Below are 21,527 nucleotides of genomic sequence, written 5' to 3' on the forward strand. Positions count from 1 at the left end.
TAAAAGACTGCTGGTACGGTCCATTCTGAGGAGGGGGGTGGTCTGTGAGACAACACCTCCATTAGTATGGGTGTGACCTTCTAAAATGCAGATCATATATTTACACAAGAGGAAAATCAGCAGACAGGAGGAAATGAAGATTTAGATTTTGCAGAGCGGAGACCAACAATCACATTTAGAGAAATTTAAAAGTGATAGTGACAGATATTCTGACAGATATTAGAGGGAGAGACCAATGTGACATGCCAAAGGGGGGAGCGTTGTGGCATGCCAAAGGGAGAGACCATCGTAACATGCCAGATGGAAAGACCATTTCAGGGGACACCTGCCAACTTTGCAGCCATTTGTTATGAGAAACAAACTTCCACTAACTTTAGTTCAGGGGTTTGTAACCCTGATCATGTAGTAATGGTATCTTGCAGGTTTTCTGTCCTACCTGATGAGTTACTATCTGTCTGATATCTGGTGATGTTCATCAGACACCAGGTAGGATGGAAGACCAGCTGGATACCGGCACTCCAGGATCAGGGTTGCCTACCCCTGCTTTAGGCTAAGTGCACCATTAAACCAGCCCACTGGTGGAATGAGGGACCCCCACATCTCCAAGAAGCTCCCAGGACCCACTGAAACACCACTGAGCTTCGCTGAGATAGTGGACCCAACAGAACATGGAGAACAGAACACGTCAGGCAAACGGCCTGGGTGACACCCAAAGTGGGGTCACCTATAAATACTGTCTCATCATTGGTCTGATCCATATAAAGTAATAATAATAATAATGTTATATTATAGTGCCTTACAGTACAGGGAGGAAAATGTTCATTAAACAGGAACGTCAGATTTACAAGTGGGAAGCCAAGAACATTCAGGGAGAGACTGAGGAAGAGGCACTGAATGACCTGCCACCCATAGTGAGAAACCTGGGATGAGGGACAAGGAGCAGATTACAGTGAGATGACTGGGGGAGGCTAAGGGGTGAGGAGGTCACTGAGGTACGAGGGTGCAAGGCCATTAGTGCTGTGAAGGTGAGTAACAAGATTTTGAATTTGATACAGCACAGAACTGGCAACCAGCGGAACTGTGGAAGAATGGGAGTGACGTGAGCAGAGCGCCTGTTATGGGTGAGGACTCCTGCAGCAGAGTCCTGAATAAACTAAACCATTCATAAAGACGTAGCTGGAAGGCCAAAGAGAAAGGAATTCCAGTAGTCAATACAGGACAGGATGGACGCATGAATCAGAGTTTCACACATCATTACTAGTTAGAAATGGCTGAAGCCAGGCAATATTACAAAGGTGGTAAAATGCAATTCTGGTGAGGGACTTGATATGCAGATCTGCAAATATACAAAATTTGGTGATGGGTCAAATAATACTACTAGATTTCAGATAACAGGAACAGGTTTGACATACACACCATCAATACAGACTGGAAAATCAGGTGCTTTAGATAATGAGGACTTAAAAATAAATCTGACGTTTTAGTCCTATGTAGTCTGAGAAAGTTATCATGCATGCGAATCTTCAAATTAGAGATGTATGGCATTAATGCTTTGGGAGGGGATTCAGTGGGGGATTGCAAACTGACATAATTGAATATCATCCGCGCGTCAGTGAAAGTCAGGATGCAAATTAAATAGGGAAGGGGACCAAGAACTGCTCCCAGAGGGACACCACTCTTAAAAGGACAAGTAGATGACTTGTGAGCACCTAGAATGATAAACTGTCATCTGATTGTGAGGCAAGACCTTAACCAGAATAAGGTGATACCAGAGATACTAACAGAGGACAGATGGAAAATGAAGACCTCATGATTCACATGCACTCAGGACTCAGAGCATTTTCCTGAAGAAAGTCAAATAGAGTAGCTACCATTCTTTCCATGACTTTTGCTAGAAATGGAAGATCAGAAATAGGTCTGTAATTAGACAGACATTAGATCCAGATCAAGTTTTGAGGACAGGAGTTACTGCCGCCGTTTTGAGGGAGTAATAATAATAAAAGTAATAATTGATAAATAATAAATAAAAAACGATCTCTGAATTGCATTGTCCCACCCCTGATACCAACACCACCTGCCGGGAAACCCAGCAGACCCTCAAGTATCATATGGAGAAGGGGTGCTGGACGGCCCACTGAAGATACTGCGGATGACTCCACAAAAGGAAAGGTTTATTGTGATTACAGAAACGCGTACAATGGCTTGACGTCAATCTCCGCAGCCAAAATCAACAGCAGAATTAGCAAACACATGAAGTATCACCCTAAACCAAAAGCAACCAAAATCGAAACCGAAAAAGCAAAAAATTGTGAAAAGGGTGAAGATTTTTCCAGTCTCCCGTCGGCAAGCTTCCTGATCGCTGGTGAGCTTCAGATCTTGACCGTGTGGGCGTGATTCTTACACAGGGGCTTGTCCTTTTTGGAGAAGAAGGTCTGACCCTCCAGACTCGTGCTGCACACCTGAGGAGGGGGACAGGTGACCGTCATAATGGCAGCATTATGTATAATACACAGTGCTCACAGAAAGTATTGGGGCGTTTCCGTAATTATGTAAATAGGTTGCTGATTTATTGGTTTCGTTGACATATTCTAAGTGTCTTTTGATGGACTCATTCGGTTGCAGTTACTGGCTCCCAAAGGGACACTACCGACAAAAAAGGCATTTCCTGTTAAAAAGCACCCATTAAGACCGCTTGTCAATTGAACTTTTAACTTTTTAACTCTATAATTTACCAGTACTAGAAATGGATTTTTTTACTTAAAGCTATTGGTTGCTTTTAATGTGATATATATTTTGTAAAACCAGCAGATTTTATACATTTTTATTGAATTAAGTATCCCAAATCTGTACACACACACACACACACACACGCGCACACACAGACATACCGCACACACACATACCGCACACACGAAGCAGGTGTCATGCCAGGTGAATCCCAGAGCTTCCAGGAACTTATCTCCAGCCTCGATGGGGAAATCGCAGCCATGGCAGGTTGTACCAAAGAGGTTGTAATAGTCTGCAAAACCGTTTTTAATGAAATTATTATAGAATCACTACAGAAATGAGCAGGTTAACTCCGACACACAAGCACATCAAAAAATCTTCAGGATTTGTTACCAAATAAAAAATAAATACTTTTGGTTTAGAGTGATATGATTAGTCAAAGCTATTAATCAGAACTGGAACCAGTACAGCTCAGACCAGACACGAAAACACAGAGCATTAGCTAATCCACCGAGAAGCCCAGCCCGGCTCCTCCCATGACCCCACCCACAGCCCATGGCCCCTCCCACATTCACACCCACAACCCCACCCACAGCCCAGAGTCTCACCCCGCTCGCAGTACGGCTCCCCATCCTCCAGATGGAAAGTGTTGTTACGGATGGGCTGCTGACAGGACACACACAGGAAGCAGCGTACGTGCCACGTCTGCTTCAGAGCATTGATCACTTCCTGCGGACAGAGTCGCGGGGTATACATCACACCCAGCTCGCCACATCTCCGGGTGCCCCCCCCCATCCCTCCGCCGTGTACTCACCCCCAGGATCTTCTGCCGGCAGCGGGTGCACACTGGGGCCAGGAACTCCTCGTAACAGTGGGCGCAGTAGTTGGACCCGCGCTCCTCCACGAAGCCCACCTCAGCCAGAGACGTGTGGCAATGTGCACAGTTAAACTCCTCGGGGTGCCACGACTTCCCCATGGCAACCAAGAAGGGGCCCCTGCGGACACAGCCCCGGGGAGGGAGGGGGGCGTTAAGCACACAAGCGGAACGAGGCAGGGGCAGGGCGCAGCAGGGGGGCGGCCGCCTTACCTGATGACCTTGTTGCATTTGGCACACATGGGCGTACGTGTGCCCGCAGGCATGTGCTCGGCCTGCTGCACCAGTGAGTCCTGGTCCTTGGGGTGTGGTTGGGGGACAGGGTGGTCCGACACTGGGCCCTTCGGAGCCCCGGGGCCGACACGTCCAGGGAGGGTCGTGACCTGACCCTTCTCAGCAACACCTTTGGAGGCTGCCAGACCTGCATGGGGCCAGGGAAGGGTGTTACTACCAAGCATACATAACCCACCAACAGGGGGGGCTGTAGGGCGTGGCTCAGCCCAGGTGCACAGCAGGACCCCACAACAATCCGGCACCTAGTGGCCCTTGATGACTTCCGCATGCAAGGCCACAAGAAAAAAATCTTCCAAAAGAATAAACACACACAGTTCATCACTTCATCAGCATCTACTCTGGGCCCCTTAATGCTCTTCCAAGCTAAAGTAACCAACATTTTCCAGTTTCCTGGAGGGTGGGTCATACCCTTGAAGCCCGGCGCCGCTCCAGCAGGGCTGCTCCGCGAGGTGCCAGCAGGGGCTTTGGTCATAACCTTTGACGCAGAAGAATGGTGGGTGCTGGGTTGGGGCTCGACCACTGTCTCACTGAGAAATGAGACGACGGTGTTACAGAAAGGCGTGGGGCTCAGGGGGAAGGCGCCCGGAAGAGGAGGGGGGGGAGGGAGAGAGACCAGGAAGAGGAGAGAGAGAGGGAGGGAGAAAGAGGCCAAGATGTAGAGGTGGGGAGAGGTCAGGAAGAGGAGGAGGGAGGAAGGGAACAGGAAGAGGAGAGAGAGAGGGATTGAGAGGCCAAGAAGAGGAGGGGGGCAAAGGCCAGGAAGAGAAAGGGGGAGAAAGTAAGGGACTAGGAAGGGGGGGCAGGAAGAGCAGAGAGGGGGAGCAGAATGACAGACAGCATGAGCAGCAGGAGACAGACAGGAGACAGACAGGAGACAGACAGCATGAGCAGCAGGAGACAGACAGGAGACAGACAGCATGAGCAGCAGGAGACAGACAGGAGACAGACAGCATGAGCAGCAGGAGACAGACAGGAGACAGACAGGAGACAGACAGGAGACAGACAGCATGAGCAGCAGGAGACAGACAGGAGACAGACAGCATGAGCAGCAGGAGACAGACAGGAGACAGACAGGAGACAGACAGGAGACAGACAGGAGACAGACAGCATGAGCAGCAGGAGACAGACAGGAGACAGACAGCATGAGCAGCAGGAGACAGACAGGAGACAGACAGGAGACAGACAGACATGCTCCCTGCTGACAGGTGCCTGAGGGGAGGCAGCGCATGCTGTGCAAGTAAATCCGCAGTAATCACACCGCGGCGTTACGAAGCAGCGCCGTGTGTCAGCGGGAAGCTGTGAGCGGCAGCTCCACACCGGGGACCTCAGGCGACAGAAAGCAGCACAAACAGGGCCCACAAGGTCGGCCATTAGCAGGCAGCAGCCCCCACTGTCCCGATTCGGCTGCTGACGCTGCTACTGTACCCAATCCGAATGACGCACTGGAGGTGAATCCACCACCCCACCCATACAACCCAACTAGGGGATTTCACCAAGCTCTGACCTGTCCAGAATGTACCCAGGGCTGCAACAGAAAACTAGGCACAACAGGCAGCCAGATATAACCGGCTACAGACGCGTTAGCCCACATCCTCCCAGGCAGCCAGGCCCTGGAGGGCACTGAGGGGCCACCCCCACAACAGAGCCAGGACCAGGAACCACTGCCATGACTGAAGGGGCAACTCATAATTATGCTCTTACACAGTCCAATATCTCCATCCACTCAGAATGTGGCCCACTTGCAATTTACAGAGACACTGACAGTGAAAATCACACAGACAATGGATATGCTGCCATCTAAGGGTGAGAAAGTGGAACTGTTAGTAATAAAAGCAGATAACATATGCAGCAGTCATTGCTAAACTGGACAGCATTAGAAAAAGTAATATCCCTTTGAATACCTCATAATCTAAATGAATAAATACATTTTGCATCAAAAAATGGAATGACTTTGCATGCCGTGACCACAAGGGGTCACTGTAGCCTTGTAAACTTGAGAGATTACTGAAGATCTGAGTGCTGGTCTTACCCAGTGCAATGGATTATCACTGCAAAGGCTTCACTTCAGTACAGTCTGTCCCTCAGAGGAGAAGAGGAATGAAGGAAGGAAAGGAGGAAAACAGAATAAGCACGAAGAGTGATCATTTTGGGTCAGTTCCGAGAGGGTTAGTGTCACACGGAGCTGAAGTCAGACACACTTACTTCTTTACAGCAATGTTCTCCGTGCCTTTTTCTGACAGAGGAAAGCAAGACAGTGACACTTCATTACCCAGAATGCCTCATACAACTGAGCTCCATATAGAAGGTCAAAGGTCAATCAGAGGCACATCATTTACCATCCAAAAAAAAAAGGTCCTTTTTCATGGTCATCATGGCGTCAGACAGAGATTAAGCACGGGACATTTTCTTAATTAGCATCAAGTAGCATCTCTGTTGGCTACTCCTAGTAGCAGAACAGTCCTTCAGGTAAAACTCACCGGTGCCGGTTATCTGGGCCAGCATGCGGAAGGAGCGTGACTGGGATGTGCCGCTGCGGGCGTGCCAGTCCTCTGTATCCTCCACCAGGCGCTTCTTCCCCACGTCGCACGGGGGCGGGCCGTGCGGGGGCTCCACCTTCAGGTCCGGCACGGGCTTCCGCGGGGCCCTGGGCCAGACACACTGTCACTGAGGGCCGTCGCACGCACGGGCCGTCGAAGCTCCGCCCCCAAAAGCACACAGAATCCTAACCGGCCGACGTCCGGCCTCATCCCCGTGCTGCGGCTATTTGCATTAGACAAATTCCTTAAAGCTTACCGAAGCACAAAGCCGTCTGTCCAAAGCCCTTAATACCACTTCATATGAACAGAGCTCAGCTTCAGACTGAACGTACAAAGGTGGGATATTCCCTAGAGTACCCAACCACAGCTGTTCAAAGAGGAACTCGGTCAAGCCAATGAAATGCTGAAGCCTCAGGATCTGGAGACAAACAACTGTTAGACTGAAGCTAACAGGCTACTGATGCATGACTGCTTATGCAAAGTAATCTGGGAGCCGACCAGCATCCGGCAGCCGTCGAGGCACGAGGCGGCAGGTCAGCAGACACGGTACAGCCAAGAGCCCCCCCTCCTCAGAGGATCAACCCTCTTTGGGTATAGAAAGTCGAGGCAAAAACAACACGCCTCAAAACCATGAGTAAGAGCACAGAGTTTCTGCTCTAATTACTGACAGGTGTTGCTGGTGATGATTCAGGTAGGATTTTAATTAAAGAGATTCAGAGAGGTTCATCTATGGCCGGGGTGGGGAACCTGACCCATGGAGGCCTGTTGTGAGTGCGGGTTTTTGGGATGACCTCCGTGATCTATGTCTTGCAGCCCTAAGATCCACAGGAAGCCTGCCTGCTAGCCCTAAGGAGAGAGGAAGGGTCCAGAGGCTGTACCTACCCATTCAGGTGCTCGGCTCCGCCCTGCTTGTCCAGTAGGCCCCGCCTCTGTCCCAAAGCCACCTCACAGGCATTCTCATTGGAGTACAGGTTGATTGGCGTGTTGTACACTGATGGCTGGGGGGCCACAGGGCCAGAGGTGCTGGCAGGAGGGGGGACAGTGGAGCGACCGGGGCTGGGCTTCTGGCTGGAGCTCAGTGATGCGGCAGGACGAGATGCAGTACCACCAATGGGGAATGGGGGCTGGGGTGATGGGGTGGAGGTGGGGGCAGGGGCGGGGTTAGGGGCAGCAGGGGTAAAGGCAGAAGAGGCTGATGGGATTGAAGCCACTTTGGGTGCAGATGAGAAAGGAGCTGGGCTCACAGAGGCCCCCCCACCAAAAGGCCGGGCCGTCTTGTTGTAGGCGAAGCCTGCAGCCGGGCTGCTGGTGTCGGTGGCCGCAGGAGGGTGGCTGACAGGAACCGGTTTAATGATCTCCTGAGGTTCCTCCTGAACATGAGAGAGAACACAGGTCCGTGACCCAGGAACAGGGGAGGGGGCACAAGCACAGCAGCATCGACTAGACTCAAGGTGGACCCACCTTCGCCGCTGGGGCCACTTTCAACACACCGGAGACCCTGTAAAAAAAAAAAAATGATAAAAACCAGTCAGAACAGGAACAGACAGACATCCCTCCAACACCAGGGAGACAGAGGCCTTTAAAACCCCAATGAAAGTGAACGTCTAACTATCTTAAAATCTTTATGGGCTCGTTGGCGGCGGCTGAAGAAAGAGACCGCAGCAGGGTCATGTGACCACGGGGGTGCAGTTTGCGGAAGACACACCCAGCCACAGAGAACGACAGGGCTACTCCATCAGGCGCCGGGTAGGGGGAGCGCACACCCCCGTCCGGCTGGGCCATCCCGCTTCTGCCCACACAGGACGAGCCGTTGGCGGAATCCAATGTCAACAGAAGGAATAATAATGTTATATTTGGAACAAATCAAGAAGTGCAGAGATAATGTCCATACAAGGGAAAAAAGATCCCAGGACCGCAGTGTAAGGAGCGAATTCTCCAGCCCACTGCTCCCCTGGTGGGAACATCCACACCCCATCCAGGCACCCTCGATCATTCAACACCAAACCGCGTATGAAAGCAGTCAGGGCTCCACATCACTGTCCCCCTGTCACTATCCCCCCCCCCCCACATCCATCCCGCAAGAACCATCCTGATCAGCCCTCCACCTCTCGGAATATCAGGTTAAAGCTCTCCTCTCTGTCTGCGGGAGCGACCAGACCCACGCTCAAGGCCTCAGGACCAGGACCCAGGATAGAGAACGTCAACACAAACCACAAGACCTGAGCTAAGGACAACAATGTTCACACACACTATTAACCCATGAAGGTGGGGAAGACACATTTGCAGTACGAGTCTGCTGCTATAATCTCCCCCATCTTTGTCAGGAGGTGGAGGGGCATGCAAGGAAAGATTATGATTTAGACTATGAAAAATATAAAGTCTGAAAGATTAGCTGTGAGACAAGGAATCGGCAGAGAGACAGGGTCTAGCCTGTCAAAGATTAGCTGTGAGACAGATAATTGTAGAGAAGAAGCTCTGAGCTGTGAAAGATATTAGCTGTGAGCGAGAATAAACTGAGGGGAGGGTCTAAACTGTGAAAGATTAGCTGTGAGTGAGAATGAACAGAGGGCAGGGTCTAAACTGTGAAAGATTAGCTGTGAGTGAGAATAAACAGAGGGCAGGGTCTAAACTGTGAAAGATTAGCTGTGAGTGAGAATGAACAGAGGGCAGGGTCTAAACTGTGAAAGATTAGCTGTCAGTGAGAATGAACAGAGGGCAGGGTCTAAACTGTGAAAGATTAGCTGTAAGTGAGAATGAACAGAGGGCAGGGTCTAAACTGTGAAAGATTAGCTGTGAGTGAGAATGAACAGAGGGCAGGGTCTAAACTGTGAAAGATTAGCTGTAAGTGAGAATGAACAGAGGGCAGGGTCTAAACTGTGAAAGATTAGCTGTCAGTGAGAATGAACAGAGGGCAGGGTCTAAACTGTGAAAGATTAGCTGTAAGTGAGAATGAACAGAGGGCAGGGTCTAAACTGTGAAAGATTAGCTGTGAGTGAGAATGAACAGAGGGCAGGGTCTAAACTGTGAAAGATTAGCTGTAAGTGAGAATGAACAGAGGGCAGGGTCTAAACTGTGAAAGATGAGCTGTAAGCGAGGATAAGCAAAGGGAGCACAAGATTTCCACAGCACTGGTACCCGGGTCATGTCTGGCCACGCAGCCGCTCTGAGCAGGATTCCTAATAAACTGAGCAGCTGTGACACCAGACAGACTTAACAAGCGTGAACAGGAGGCTCACGCCTCAAACGCCCCCCTTCCCCTTCCCCCTCCCCCCCCCCCAGCAAAACGTGGCCATGAACTCGTCCACACACACGTTCTACTAATTCCCCCCCAAGTCACACCATCTGACAGTCAGAGATAGGGGCCAGAAACATGGAGACTAACCCTCTATGCGACACCAAACTCAGCCTTCACACCCGACACAGACCACAACAGAATCAAGGTTACGGACGTGATTTAACCTGTAATTTGTTTTGTTAGAAGCCAATAAAAATAGCCCTCAGTGTTCAGAGAGCACCTATATCGACGTTCCCATGAAACACACAGGCACCTTCCATATTTCCAGCTAACGAATCAGCATCCAGCAGTCGGGATGTTACTGTACATCTGCCACCTTTCAGTGCTGCCCCCTGCTGTCCTGGAGCTGGCCAGGGCTCTCTCACCAAACCCCCCCCCCCCCCCCCCAAATCGCAGCTTTCCTCCTTCTTCCCTCATATCTAAGGATTCCTCTGGCATTTATAACCCTGACTGACCAAACCTCAATAAGCAAACATTTAATCCGAGTCTGGAGGTATGGAAATATGGACAGAGTGAATTCCAATGAGAAAAAAAAAAAAATCAAACAGACACAACCTGTCAGCCCTTTTTCAGTACGATCACTTACATTAAAGACGGCCGAAATGCACGCAAAACAAGGCAGCGCTCAGTTCATAGCTGACATCATCTGCCACAGACCTTCTGACTGTGGCCTAAAACGTGCCCAAGCGGCTCGAGTTCCCATCCCACTGAAGAATAACAAAAACATTTGGCTTCGTCCTCTCCGCGACTGATGGCAATCCAGTAGGATGGACCCTGAGGACAATTTAAGGTCCGAGAGGTACTGAGCGAGGAGCCCCAGATCCTTGCCAGGGTAAACGATTCCACGTGGCCGGACATGGCTGTAGGACCCCGGCCAGTGTGGGCTGCAGCCAGGAGCCTCCTGGGGAGGGCGGTGGAGCCTTTATTTTCATATTAACGACTACGCTGCCAGTGTCATCGACCCCCAGCTGTTAAAACCATAGCAACACAGCGCCCTGTCAGTGGCCTACAAGCATTACCTGAGTGAAACCCTGGAAGGGATGGTACTCTTTCAGCAGAGGGCAGCTCCTCAGCTAAACGTGTGGATCTGAGCAGGAAAGCAGTCTGAGCGATTTATGAAAACCACACGCTCCATAAAAACTCAGCCACATAGAAAACAAATACGGGCCAGATGGTTAGCGGCTAGCTGCAGGGTTCTGGCCGGCAAGGCCCGGAATGAGTCTTCTATGGAGCGGGCCGGGCGTGCTGGTGTGGCTCAGGCTGAATTCAGTAGTGCTCTGTGGTTCTGCTCCAGGCAATAAAACTGTAGCATCCACCACTCTGCTGTGCTCGTTCTCTTCTCTCATGACTCAAGGCTCCCAAATACCGGGGGCCTGGAAAATGACCGGACTGCTCCATCAGGGAACAGCTCCCATGCACACATGCGGACAAGGCCAGAACAAAGTATGGGATGTTTTCACTCAGTTCAGTGGAACAGGACCATTAAGCACAACCTTGACGGGGTGATGCAGGGGCAGCGGTAACAACACAATCCAGATACTGACTGAATAGCTGAAGTTTGTGCAAACGTGTGGCTCAGTGATCCAAGCCTCTGAGCTCGTGAGCGGATGGTTGCAGGTTCGAGCCTGGCCTCAGCACATCTGTAAGCTGGCTGTCATCTACAGAGAGCAAGTTGGGGGAGGCATAAAGAGAATTTCCCCACTGGGATCAATGAAGTATCGATTATTATTATTCAAATAAAACTCGTAAAAACTAGCCAGCTACCTTCTTTTCTAAAGAGCTTTATTGAAAATGCATGCTCACCTCGCCTCGGAGTCACTCTGTCAGCAAAGGGCAGCTCCTGAAAATGCTGTAACCATTTGTCACCAAAAAGCCAACCTCAACTCAACGGCACTCCTACAAAAGCTCCGGCCAGGTGGAGCTCCCACGCGGGCCCTCACGGAAACAGCACTCCGGCGGAACAAGACGAAGCAGGCCTTCGAGGCTGCCAGCCTTCCAGTAACGGGGCTGCGGGCTCCATCTTTCTCCCAGATGGAGAGGAAGAAAGTAGGACGTGACATAAAAGCTGACGCCGAGACGCCTGCGAGACTCCAGCCGCCCAGTAACGGGGCAGGCAGACAAAAGGAGAGAAAACCTCAGGCTTCTTCTCCAGCATATTTTTCGGTGAGGGCAGGATCCCCCTCCCACACATGACAGAGAAAGACAGAGAAACAGCGAAATGCGTTCAGGCACCATCTGACTTCACCAACAAGGCCGAACTGACAGGCTGAGATACATACTGCGGTTTATTCAACGCAAAACAAAATTCAAAGGCTGCTGCTGCTCCTTTGTGTCAGATCACGGTTTCACAAGGCCAGCGTGCACAGAACGAGACTAAAACCATGCAGTGTGGCTGCTTAATGCTACAGCAGAGGGTCTGGCATAACTGGATCCTTCTGGAACAGACTCTGCACCGTGTTATCAGAGAACTAAACTGGGCTAAAGTAGATGCAGAGATGCTTAGCTGTGAGCTAAACACAAACCGTCATTAATCACTTAAGTGCAACAAACAAGGTCGAGCTCCAACTTAAGCAGCTCTGAACGTGACACACAACTCCAGCAGAAAGTTCATATGAAACCAGCAAAAATGAGAACCACCAGGCCTGAAAACTTCTGCAGGTAACGTTACACTGTCTCCACAAGGTGACGCGCCAACTGAAAACACTTACCCCACAAAGACGTTATACCCCAAGGTATCTCGTTCAGCAAAAACAGACTGATGTTTCCTCACCAGGCACTGGGGACAGGCTTCCGGCTCCATGTGCTGATGTACCTGCAGCCCATCCTCCAGCATCAGGGTTGCTTACACCTGCTCTAGAGTGACACTACCACACCCTACACAGGTACACTCCTCCACTGGGCTAAATCAGCCTCTAAATCTTCTGCTCACAAGGAGGACATTAGACCCTCATGGAGACCCTGTCAATGGGCTACACCGACCCACGGTCAGCAGTTCCTCTGGGTCTCACCAGATCAATGCTTGTGCCATTGATATTCCCTAGAATTCCTTAGAAATTGTACTACCGGATGTTTACTGCAGACGTGCGTGTGGACAAGGAGCCAATCTGCTGCGCATCCAACATATAGAAGTTGCTCCTTGGAGACCCATCTGCGGGCAGAGACCTCAGGGAGAGGACCGACCCGTTTGTGCATGTGTAAATCACGACTGGGACACGCCGGGCCCAGGGACAGAGCAGCATGTAGGTGGCAGACGCTTACCTCTGCAAGGCGAGGCTGAGGTTCCCCACACAGGCCTTGATCTTGTTCTGGGCTTCCAGATGAGTCATGCCAACGGTGGCGTGCCCTTCAATAGACACCACCATGTCTCCCACTGCGATGCCCGCCACTGCCGCCTTCCCGCCGTCTGTCAGCTGCCAAAACACAGACCCAGTAAGATCCCACTGGCTGCATGACGCGGCCGAAAGAAGCCGGCACCCTTCCCGGTGTTAAAGCGGGTGGTTTTATTTCTATGTTCTCCTAATTTTTTATTTGAATTCTAGTTTAGTTTTACATAGTTTTCAGTGTGGTTTTATTGTGTTTTTATTTTTTTTCTATTCTTTTTATATATTTTAGTTTTATCGATTTCATTTCTAGTCTGATCTTTAGAGGATCCTGTATGAATACACAGTGAACATCATGTACCGATGTCCTCAAAATGGACAGAAAACACAGACAGCCGGACAGTTTTCATTCATAGTTTTTTTTACTTTATTCTATTTTAGTTTACAAGAATGTTTTCTTGTAGCTTTATTTGTCTTTAATGATTATAAACCCAGCACCTTCGATCACAAACACGCAGAACGGACCTCATCTTGCCGTTCCATCTGCCACTCGGCCAAAAGCGAATTAAAACAAAAGAGCCAGTTTGCGGACATGTGGGGAAGAGCCTGGTGCTGAGAGATAGCCGCCCGGAACCTTCCGGCACGTGTGGGGAGAGGAGGCAGCGCCCCCCCCCCCCCCGTATTGCCCATTATGGGCACGTTAGGGAAGCAGGAACAGATGTTGGGGCTTTAAAGGGAAGAGGCTCCCATCCAAACTGCCCATCCTGTGGCTTTGATTACCGCCATCGATTAATCAGGAAAAGAAAACAATCGGGATGGAACAGCACAGCTGGGTCTCGCCGCCCGGCTCCAAGACGGACGGTCGGACGATCACTCAGTCCGGCTTACGAAGGTGACAGGCACTTTCTGCGGAACATCCCATCCTACACAGTAACTACGGCGATAAGAATCCCCTGCAGCGACAATAAGATAGAAGCAGGAGTATCTGAGAGCTGACAGTGTTTAACCGCTCAGCAAATGAGCCTCAGTGCGAAACTGCTTCCATCTGAGCTCCCTATAATATAATTAGCGCTAATGACAAGTTATCAGCGGAAAACCACAGCAAATTCTTCAGATCCAATTGCAGTCGGACGGTTTCCCTCGAGACATTTTTTGCTATTTAAATTAATCTCGAGGAGCAAATCAAGCTTTATAGATGGTCCTCTCTTCGTGACATCTGTGTAGAGAGGATAGGATAGGATAGGATAGGATAGGAGATCTGATTGACTGGTCAGGACCCCGCCTCCCGTGCATAGCTATTGGTCGGATGGTCCCAGAAACAGGAAATGATGGCTGATGTGATGGGGATGGACACTTTTATTGAAACAAATAAAAGGTTTCTTATACTTTTATCCTGCTGAAATGGACCACACTGCCACAACTCACATCAAAGAGGGCAAACGCCTGTTACCCAAGCGTCAGACACCCGATCATTGCTCTCCAGTCCCTGGGGATCCCTGCTAGCACAGCCGTCTGCCCCCGCATGCAGAAGGGCCCTCAGTGCGCTCAGAAGACCATGGAGGCCGGCTGTCCCAGGCACATGGCGGCCCCGAGCTCATCCTGGAGCGAGCTGGTCTGGCCAACATGCCTCTGAGACCCCAGACGCGCCTCTCAATTCATGGTTAAGTCACTCCAGGAAGCCGGCCCACAGGAAGTGAACGCCTCTGCAGTTTCATGCGGGATCAAGGAACCGTCGCGTGGGCCTTAAATGGTCCGACGGCGTCTCCAAGCCCCGCCCACTTCCTGGAAGCGGCACCCACAAGCCACAGTCGTGCAACGGTACTTCCCAGCAGCCTGATCAGACTGATCCCTTCAGTAAAACTACCTCATTGTACGCAAACAGCTGGCTGCAGGATAGGCTTGAAGGTACCAGTACACGAGCCTGTTTACCACAGCACAGAGAGCGCGATCAGTGTCTGATCACCAGCTCACCAACAGGACACTCGTATTTACACCCCCAGGGAGGAATGTAAGGCTCTGGCACTGAAACTGAAGCTATGGGGTGTAGCCGTTTCCCCTCTAAGCCCCTGGGGGGGGGGCTCCACCCTCCTGTCCTATCAGACCAGACCAATGGAAACCAGAGCAGCCAGCTGAACAGGGCAGCCAGCACCACACACCCAGTCTCACAGCACCAGTGCACCGCCTAGATGGGCGATTCCCTGGAGGTCTGTCCTCCACATCCGCATCAAAACCAACTTCAACAAGGTTCTTAGGGCTTTCAGGTCAGGACAAGCCTCTGAGGATCAGCCCACAAGGTGCTGTCATCTAAACAGAAGAGATTCACCTGGCCCAGAGGAGATACATCTACCAGAGGCAGGCCAAGAAGGCAGCCGGTGGGTGCGAGAGCTTAGAAGCGAGGATCAGACTGTTCCCCGAGCACTTCCCCCGAGGAGCCCGTTCAAACCCGACACTTACAGCGGAGTAGTACCAACCTTCTGCTGGTTACTGCAAGATAAGGATGAGAGCGAGCTTGGAATTTAATGCCGTAAGGGAATGTTGGCAAGTCCTAACAGAGGCTTGACAGTGCACCCCATCCCGCCCCAAACCCCCAACACAGTGGGACCGCCATGTCGGTACAGCCAGCAGTAAAACTAGCCGAACCCGACCCACCGCAATCCCTGTCCCAAAGAGTGGACACGCTGTGTTCAGTGCCAGCCTTTCTAGGGACAGAGTACAACAACAAATGAGCACAGAGCGCCTTTCAGAGGCTCAGGGAGGTCAGCTGACCCACCTCCAGGCGGAAACAGAGGAAAGAAGAAAAGAGAAGACTAGCCCCCCCTCCCCAACACCCCACGGGGTAAGATCTGAATATCTGGGTAGGTCATTCAACTGCCTCGTGTCTAACCACAGCTCATACCTGTGGTTTTCCCTGCACTCTTATGAAAGAGGCCTAGACTCCGCCTGAGCCTGACAGAACATGTCTGAGCACAGATACGTCTCTGACTCTAAAACATCTGAGCTGGGGCCCCTCACAGCCGACGCAGACAGCTTACCCACATTGCCCAGGTTTAACGCTAGTTAACTACCCACCGACTGGTGCACTCAAAGCACAGAAAATCACTTAACCAGCCGCCGACGAAGAAAACTTGGAGATCGGGCTATGGAAGAAGCAGGGGTAGTGTGGCTAGGAATCGTACAAACATGCCAGATGGCCGCAGATCAGCAACAAGCCCATGTGACCCCACCCGCCCCCCCTAAGAGCAAACACACGTGGCACTCAGGGGCATTTCTCACCTCATCCATTGGGGTTCTGAACACATGAGCAATTGGGCAATGCCACATGACGCAACATCACACTCGTTATCAGAGAACACACACAGCAACTGCCAGATGGTCGCGCAGCGGTTTGAACAGCAGGTCTGAAGTGGAGCAGAGGTCAGCCAGCTCAAAGGCCACCCAGAGCCCTAATCCTAACCGCACCAGGAGCCCTGTCCCTTACAAACGTCAGGGCGGCTTACTGGAAACAGAGGCCTTCTCGCCCCGTGATGGGTGAGGTCAGTGCGAGCCAAACCACTTCCCATCCAGGGGAGGCCAGTCACAGTGGAATGTCACTTTAACTGACTGAAGACTCAGAACCAGGTCTCTGCTAAAGCTATTTCACACCCTCTTTCCTGGAGGCTAATGAAACAACCCGGGACACAAACCAATAAATCATCTGACACAGCATGGCAGCTGAAAGGTGTGAGTGAAACCCCCATGAGCAGAACAGAAGCCCTACAGACCATGCAAGGCTCTGCTGAGAGCCTCAAGGTGCCAAACCCCACGGCTCAGACGAGACAATAGTAATTAATGTGACAGATTACTCACACACAGATCCAAACTTTTAATCAGGGCTAAATGACAGATCTGTGAACAGCTGTCAAAGGACAAGCCTGGTTTGCTGGACTGGGGAATGTTTTCCTAAAACTGTCCTGCTAGCAGGAAGAGTGCTGACCCCCTTTGCTTGGCCCGTAGATCCTGCCCGGGGGAGATCCCCAGTGGTCTGGGGCAGAAGGAAAGCCACACAGGTTCACAGCAGAAAAACACTCGGACATCATGGCGTGTGAACCTCACCACTCTCAGCTGTGAGGTTCAGGAGGGGATATCCACAGTAACCGCCCCCCACCTCAGCAAAGGTCTGATGCCGTCTTTACCTGGTATGCAGGATGACTAACACTGTGCTCTCTGCTACCAGCCTGAGTCCCTCCCACAGCTTTCACAGGCCCAAACACACCGCTCTGTCGTCACGCTGGCACTGGGAGTGCTGCCAGTACACACCCCGCCCTGCCCCAATCTCACCCTGGCGCGAGGCAGACATTTTCCCACAGCTCAGGTTTCCCCCTTTTGCTGAATTCCAATATGCTACCAAACTGACCGTGCGAAGAGGTCAGCTTGTCCTTGTCCCATCACATAGGCCCCGCCTTCACACAAAGCCCACCCCTGTCCCATCACATAGGCCCCGCCTTCACACAAAGCCCACCCCTGTCCCATCACATAGGCCCCGCCTTCACACAAAGCCCACCCCTGTCCCATCACATAGGCCCCGCCTTCACACAAAGCCCACCCCTGTCCCATCACATAGGACCCGCCTTCACACAAAGCCCATCCCTGTCCCCTCACATAGGCCCCGCCTTCACACAAAGCCCACCCCTATCCCATCACAAAGGCCCCGCCTTCACACAAAGCCCACCCCTGTCCCATCACAAAGGCCCCGCCTTCACACAAAGCCCACCCCTATCCCATCACAAAGGCCCCACCTTCACACAAAGCCCACCCCTATCCCATCACAAAGGCCCCGCCTTCACACAAAGCCCACCCCTGTCCTATAACATAGGCCCCGCCCCATTGTGGCTCTGGCCATCAGCACCAGGCCTTTCCCCCTGACCAGCCCAGGCCTACATACATACAGGACACTCAAGCTGGTTCCAGAGGCGGGATGAAAGGCTGGAATGTACCTTGGAGACAGTGAGGGGCATGCAGAAGTCTTTCCCCCCCTGCAGCCGGAAGCCCCAGGGGGCGGGGCCAGGGAGGGTCACCGAGTAGCTGCTGCTCATGTCAGCTGGTCTCGCTGAAGGAGGGCGCGATCAGTCCTGCAAAGGCAAAGGCAACACGTCAACTCAAACAGCCCCCTTACACACCAGCGTCATACTCCCAGGCGAGCGCACTCCAAAAGGACAGGAGACAAACAGCGCCCCCCAATGGCAGCAGCATGTTCTGTCCTACACACCCCCCCCCCCCCCCCCCCCGCATGTCAGAGAGGAACGGGAAGCGTGCCTTTCGCAAGGTAACAGTGGCAATCTGCCGCACTCGCTCACCACAGTGCCGAACGGTCGATTTACGTGGAGCGGACACAGGGATAAGCAGGTCTGCTCACAGCAGTGGGTGTAGCCACAGGAATGAGTCAAAGTACACTCCCTGCTGAGAGATCACCTGCAACCCCACCCACTGAAACCACGGCAACACGTGACCTAGCCAACGGCTCGCTCATTAGCCAGCAGCCTCTCATTTCAGGCAGGCAAGGGTGCCATTTCTCCGACTTTCCCTCATGTTTGCCCAGACAACCCTCCCCTCATTTCCCCCTAAGGGTGTGTATCCTCTCTGACAGCTCCATTATGCTCTCAGTCAGAGGGAGTGTCTCTCCTCAGCAGAGTGTGCAGAAGCTTCCGGAACCAAACCATTTCTGTTTATCCCGCGTTGACATACACCAGACACAATTATCTAGAATATACAAGATCGCATTTCTAAACATCATTAAATCCGTTAAACCAGGGTATGTCAACAATGTCCCAGGAAAACATCACAGTTACGGCCAGAACTTCCCAAATTTCCACCCTCGACCCAAAGAAGGGCGGACTGCCCCCGGGGCTGCCAGCAATAAAAGCAGCGTTCACCAGGGACAGCTGTGCGATGATTCATGGCTGATTCATGGTGCCACGTCCGACACGAGAGATTCGCGGCGGCACGGCAGCCCGGCATGGCACAAAGCTCGCAGGTGATTCACGGGCCAGGTGTGCAGGGGAAACAACACAAGACAAAAAGCCAGATCGTCCCAGGACGAGCTTAAACATCTTCTACTTCTCAAAAATAATTCCACTTGTGATACAATCGTACAGTTCTCCTGTGTTAAATATGACAAAACCCAAATTAAAATCATGATTAAAAAAAAAACACCAGTCAGGCAGCCCCTCCAAGAACCATGGATCCCATCGCCCTGGGAGGGGCTTCAGGAGCCTATTCCAAGGATGAGGAACCTCAGAGGTGCCTTTAGACCCAATTCCAGGAGCAGTGACAGCGATCGACCTGCACCCGACAACAGTACAGCCAGTACATGTGACTGACCTGCAACGCAGACCTGTGCGTTGCTTAATTGTGCCGTGAGAAACACCACGTTATTTTCCCACGACTTGCTAACACGATTTAATGTCACTCAACTTCGCGTCTTCTTTTTCCCATAGAGACGCGGCCGTGCGCATTATCGCGCCCGGTTCGCCGGCTCCGGTCCCCGCCACACACTCCCCGATCTTTAATAACGCAGTAGCCACCGGAATTATTATTACTAATGTATCGAAAGGGGAAGCACAGGGACAGAGTTACACGCAAAAGCAGCGCTTCCGTATCCAGTGAACCTGTTAGTAACGGTGTGGTAAGTTTAACGAACAACCTCCGCTTCACACTCGGACGGATCGGTCCTCGGCAACCGGTAGCCTGTTGCGTGTCACCCACCTCTGCGGTCCGGACGACGGCGACGATGCTAGCGGAGCGGCGCTCTCCTTCGCCCTGCCGAGGCTGACTATCTAGCGGCTCCGGCCCCCGAGCGGACGCGCAGACTTCCGCCCCGAATTCCTCCGCGTCGATGCCCCGCGGCGGTGGGAAGTGTGGAGCCGAGTCAGCCGCAAAGGCGGCGTGGGCGATCGACGTGTGTCGCTCACTTTCACAACATGCGATCACACAGGCGCAGATTTATGTGCTCATTACAGCACTGCACCTGCAGAGAACCGCACAGGAGTCCAGCTGATTCTGCATTAATGGTAACTTCCTCTCCGATGTCCTGGTCACCTGCACTAAGACTCACCTGTATTCGGCCTCCTCGACGTCCGGCCGTCATTTAAATCGGGCGTTTGAAAGTTTAGTCACTTGGCTCCCTGACTGTCACTGTCGGATAGAGGAGTTGAGATCCCCTGATCTTTGTCATGTGGCATGTGCACCTCGCCACATGCTGGAGAATGGAAGAGGCACAGGCTCATATTGTAATCTGTTTATTGGCTGTAAACTTTCCTCCTTCTTGAGTAAATCGCAGATGAAAAGAGACAGTTAAAACTGCACGAATCCTGTTAAACGGGGTGAATTAAACTACTGGGCTGAATTTTTATTTATTTACGCTTTTTTCTTTTCTTCCGACCATATTTCAGTCCTGTTAGAAAATGCACCTTAAAGGGTTTGTTATTCATCATCTTAGATCGTCTCACGAGTCCTTTCCGTAACATGGGTCCTTCAATGCGGCATCTCCGAGTGCCCTCTAGTGGTGAAACACAGCGATCGCTCCCTGTCCCTATAATCCTTCGATCTGTAGTTGGTACTGGGCTATCATACTGACGAAATACAGACCACGGATCATACATAATTCATTTTGTAACATACACCGCTGTCATTAATTAGTTAAGAGGTTGTATGTTTGTATTCATTATATTCCTTATTCTCATTTTAGAACCGCATCACTCCTGGCGTAAAAATTAGTGGTGTCAATCAGTTAATAAAATTAGTTCGTGACAGTAGGCTGTGATTAATCACAAGTTTAAAATTGTAGGTTATTTGCTTGTATTTTTTGGAAGATGAAACATGTATGGAACTAAGAAATGCATGACAAACTGGTAAGAGAAATCACTTTTTTAAAAAATATATATGACATCTTGGTTTTGATAGCTGAAACCATTCAGTTGCATGGTTCCAAGTATGTAAGTTGCTAACGTAATTATCAACTTTGTCAGTGTTGGGCATTTCAGGTACAGAAGCTACAAATCCAGACCAAGATTTTGTTTTTAACAACCAGTTGAATCCTCTGTGACTGACTCGTTATGCTCAACTGCTTGGTAGAAATAAAATCTTGGTCTTGTGTAGCTTCTGGACCTGAAATGCCTACCTCTGGTTTTTGGGAAACGTATCGTCCCTCTGGTTTTTTAATTTAGTAACTTTCCGCCTTCTGTTTTTCGAGCGAACAGAGAATACGCTGTGTCATTTATATGAATTATACACGTGTTTTTTTTTTTTTTTACTGCGAAAGTTAATGTTTTAAGTATCATGTCTTATTTTCAGCAAATACAACTCATATTATTTTAAACTATTTTACGACATTTACAGACGTGGACAAATGTGTTGGTACCCTTCCACAAAAAAAAACACAACTATCTCTGAAATAACTTGAAACTGACAAACGTTTAATGGCATCCCTTATTGCTTATTCCATA

General features: G+C 50.9%; 1 protein-coding gene across 4 annotated transcripts; it reads right to left on the bottom strand.

Annotated features, from left to right (window-relative positions):
* Nucleotides 1-2,150: 2,150 nt before the first annotated feature.
* Nucleotides 2,151-20,288, bottom strand: pdlim5b (PDZ and LIM domain 5b). 4 transcript variants are annotated; one of them, XM_049019571.1, is made up of 14 exons: nucleotides 20,138-20,279; nucleotides 19,789-20,050; nucleotides 18,021-18,155; nucleotides 12,986-13,137; nucleotides 7,894-7,930; nucleotides 7,315-7,802; nucleotides 6,373-6,539; nucleotides 6,098-6,128; nucleotides 4,304-4,422; nucleotides 3,815-4,022; nucleotides 3,542-3,722; nucleotides 3,336-3,456; nucleotides 2,904-3,019; nucleotides 2,151-2,459 (listed from the first exon to the last, which is right to left on the bottom strand). In XM_049019571.1, exons 3-14 carry the CDS (start codon nucleotides 18,117-18,119, stop codon nucleotides 2,370-2,372), a joined length of 1,809 nt encoding a protein of 602 aa, XP_048875528.1. In that variant the 5' UTR covers nucleotides 18,120-18,155; nucleotides 19,789-20,050; nucleotides 20,138-20,279; the 3' UTR covers nucleotides 2,151-2,369. The 4 variants fall into 4 exon arrangements, with proteins under 4 accessions (XP_048875528.1, XP_048875529.1, XP_048875532.1 ...); XM_049019572.1 differs by lacking the exon at nucleotides 19,789-20,050 and having other exon boundaries at nucleotides 20,138-20,288; XM_049019575.1 differs by lacking the exons at nucleotides 19,789-20,050; nucleotides 20,138-20,279 and adding an exon at nucleotides 18,381-19,510.
* Between the last annotated feature and the right edge of the window lie 1,239 nt (nucleotides 20,289-21,527).

Source organism: Brienomyrus brachyistius, chromosome 7 (genome assembly GCF_023856365.1).
Source record: "Brienomyrus brachyistius isolate T26 chromosome 7, BBRACH_0.4, whole genome shotgun sequence".
In the NCBI taxonomy this organism is placed as follows: domain Eukaryota; kingdom Metazoa; phylum Chordata; class Actinopteri; order Osteoglossiformes; family Mormyridae; genus Brienomyrus; species Brienomyrus brachyistius.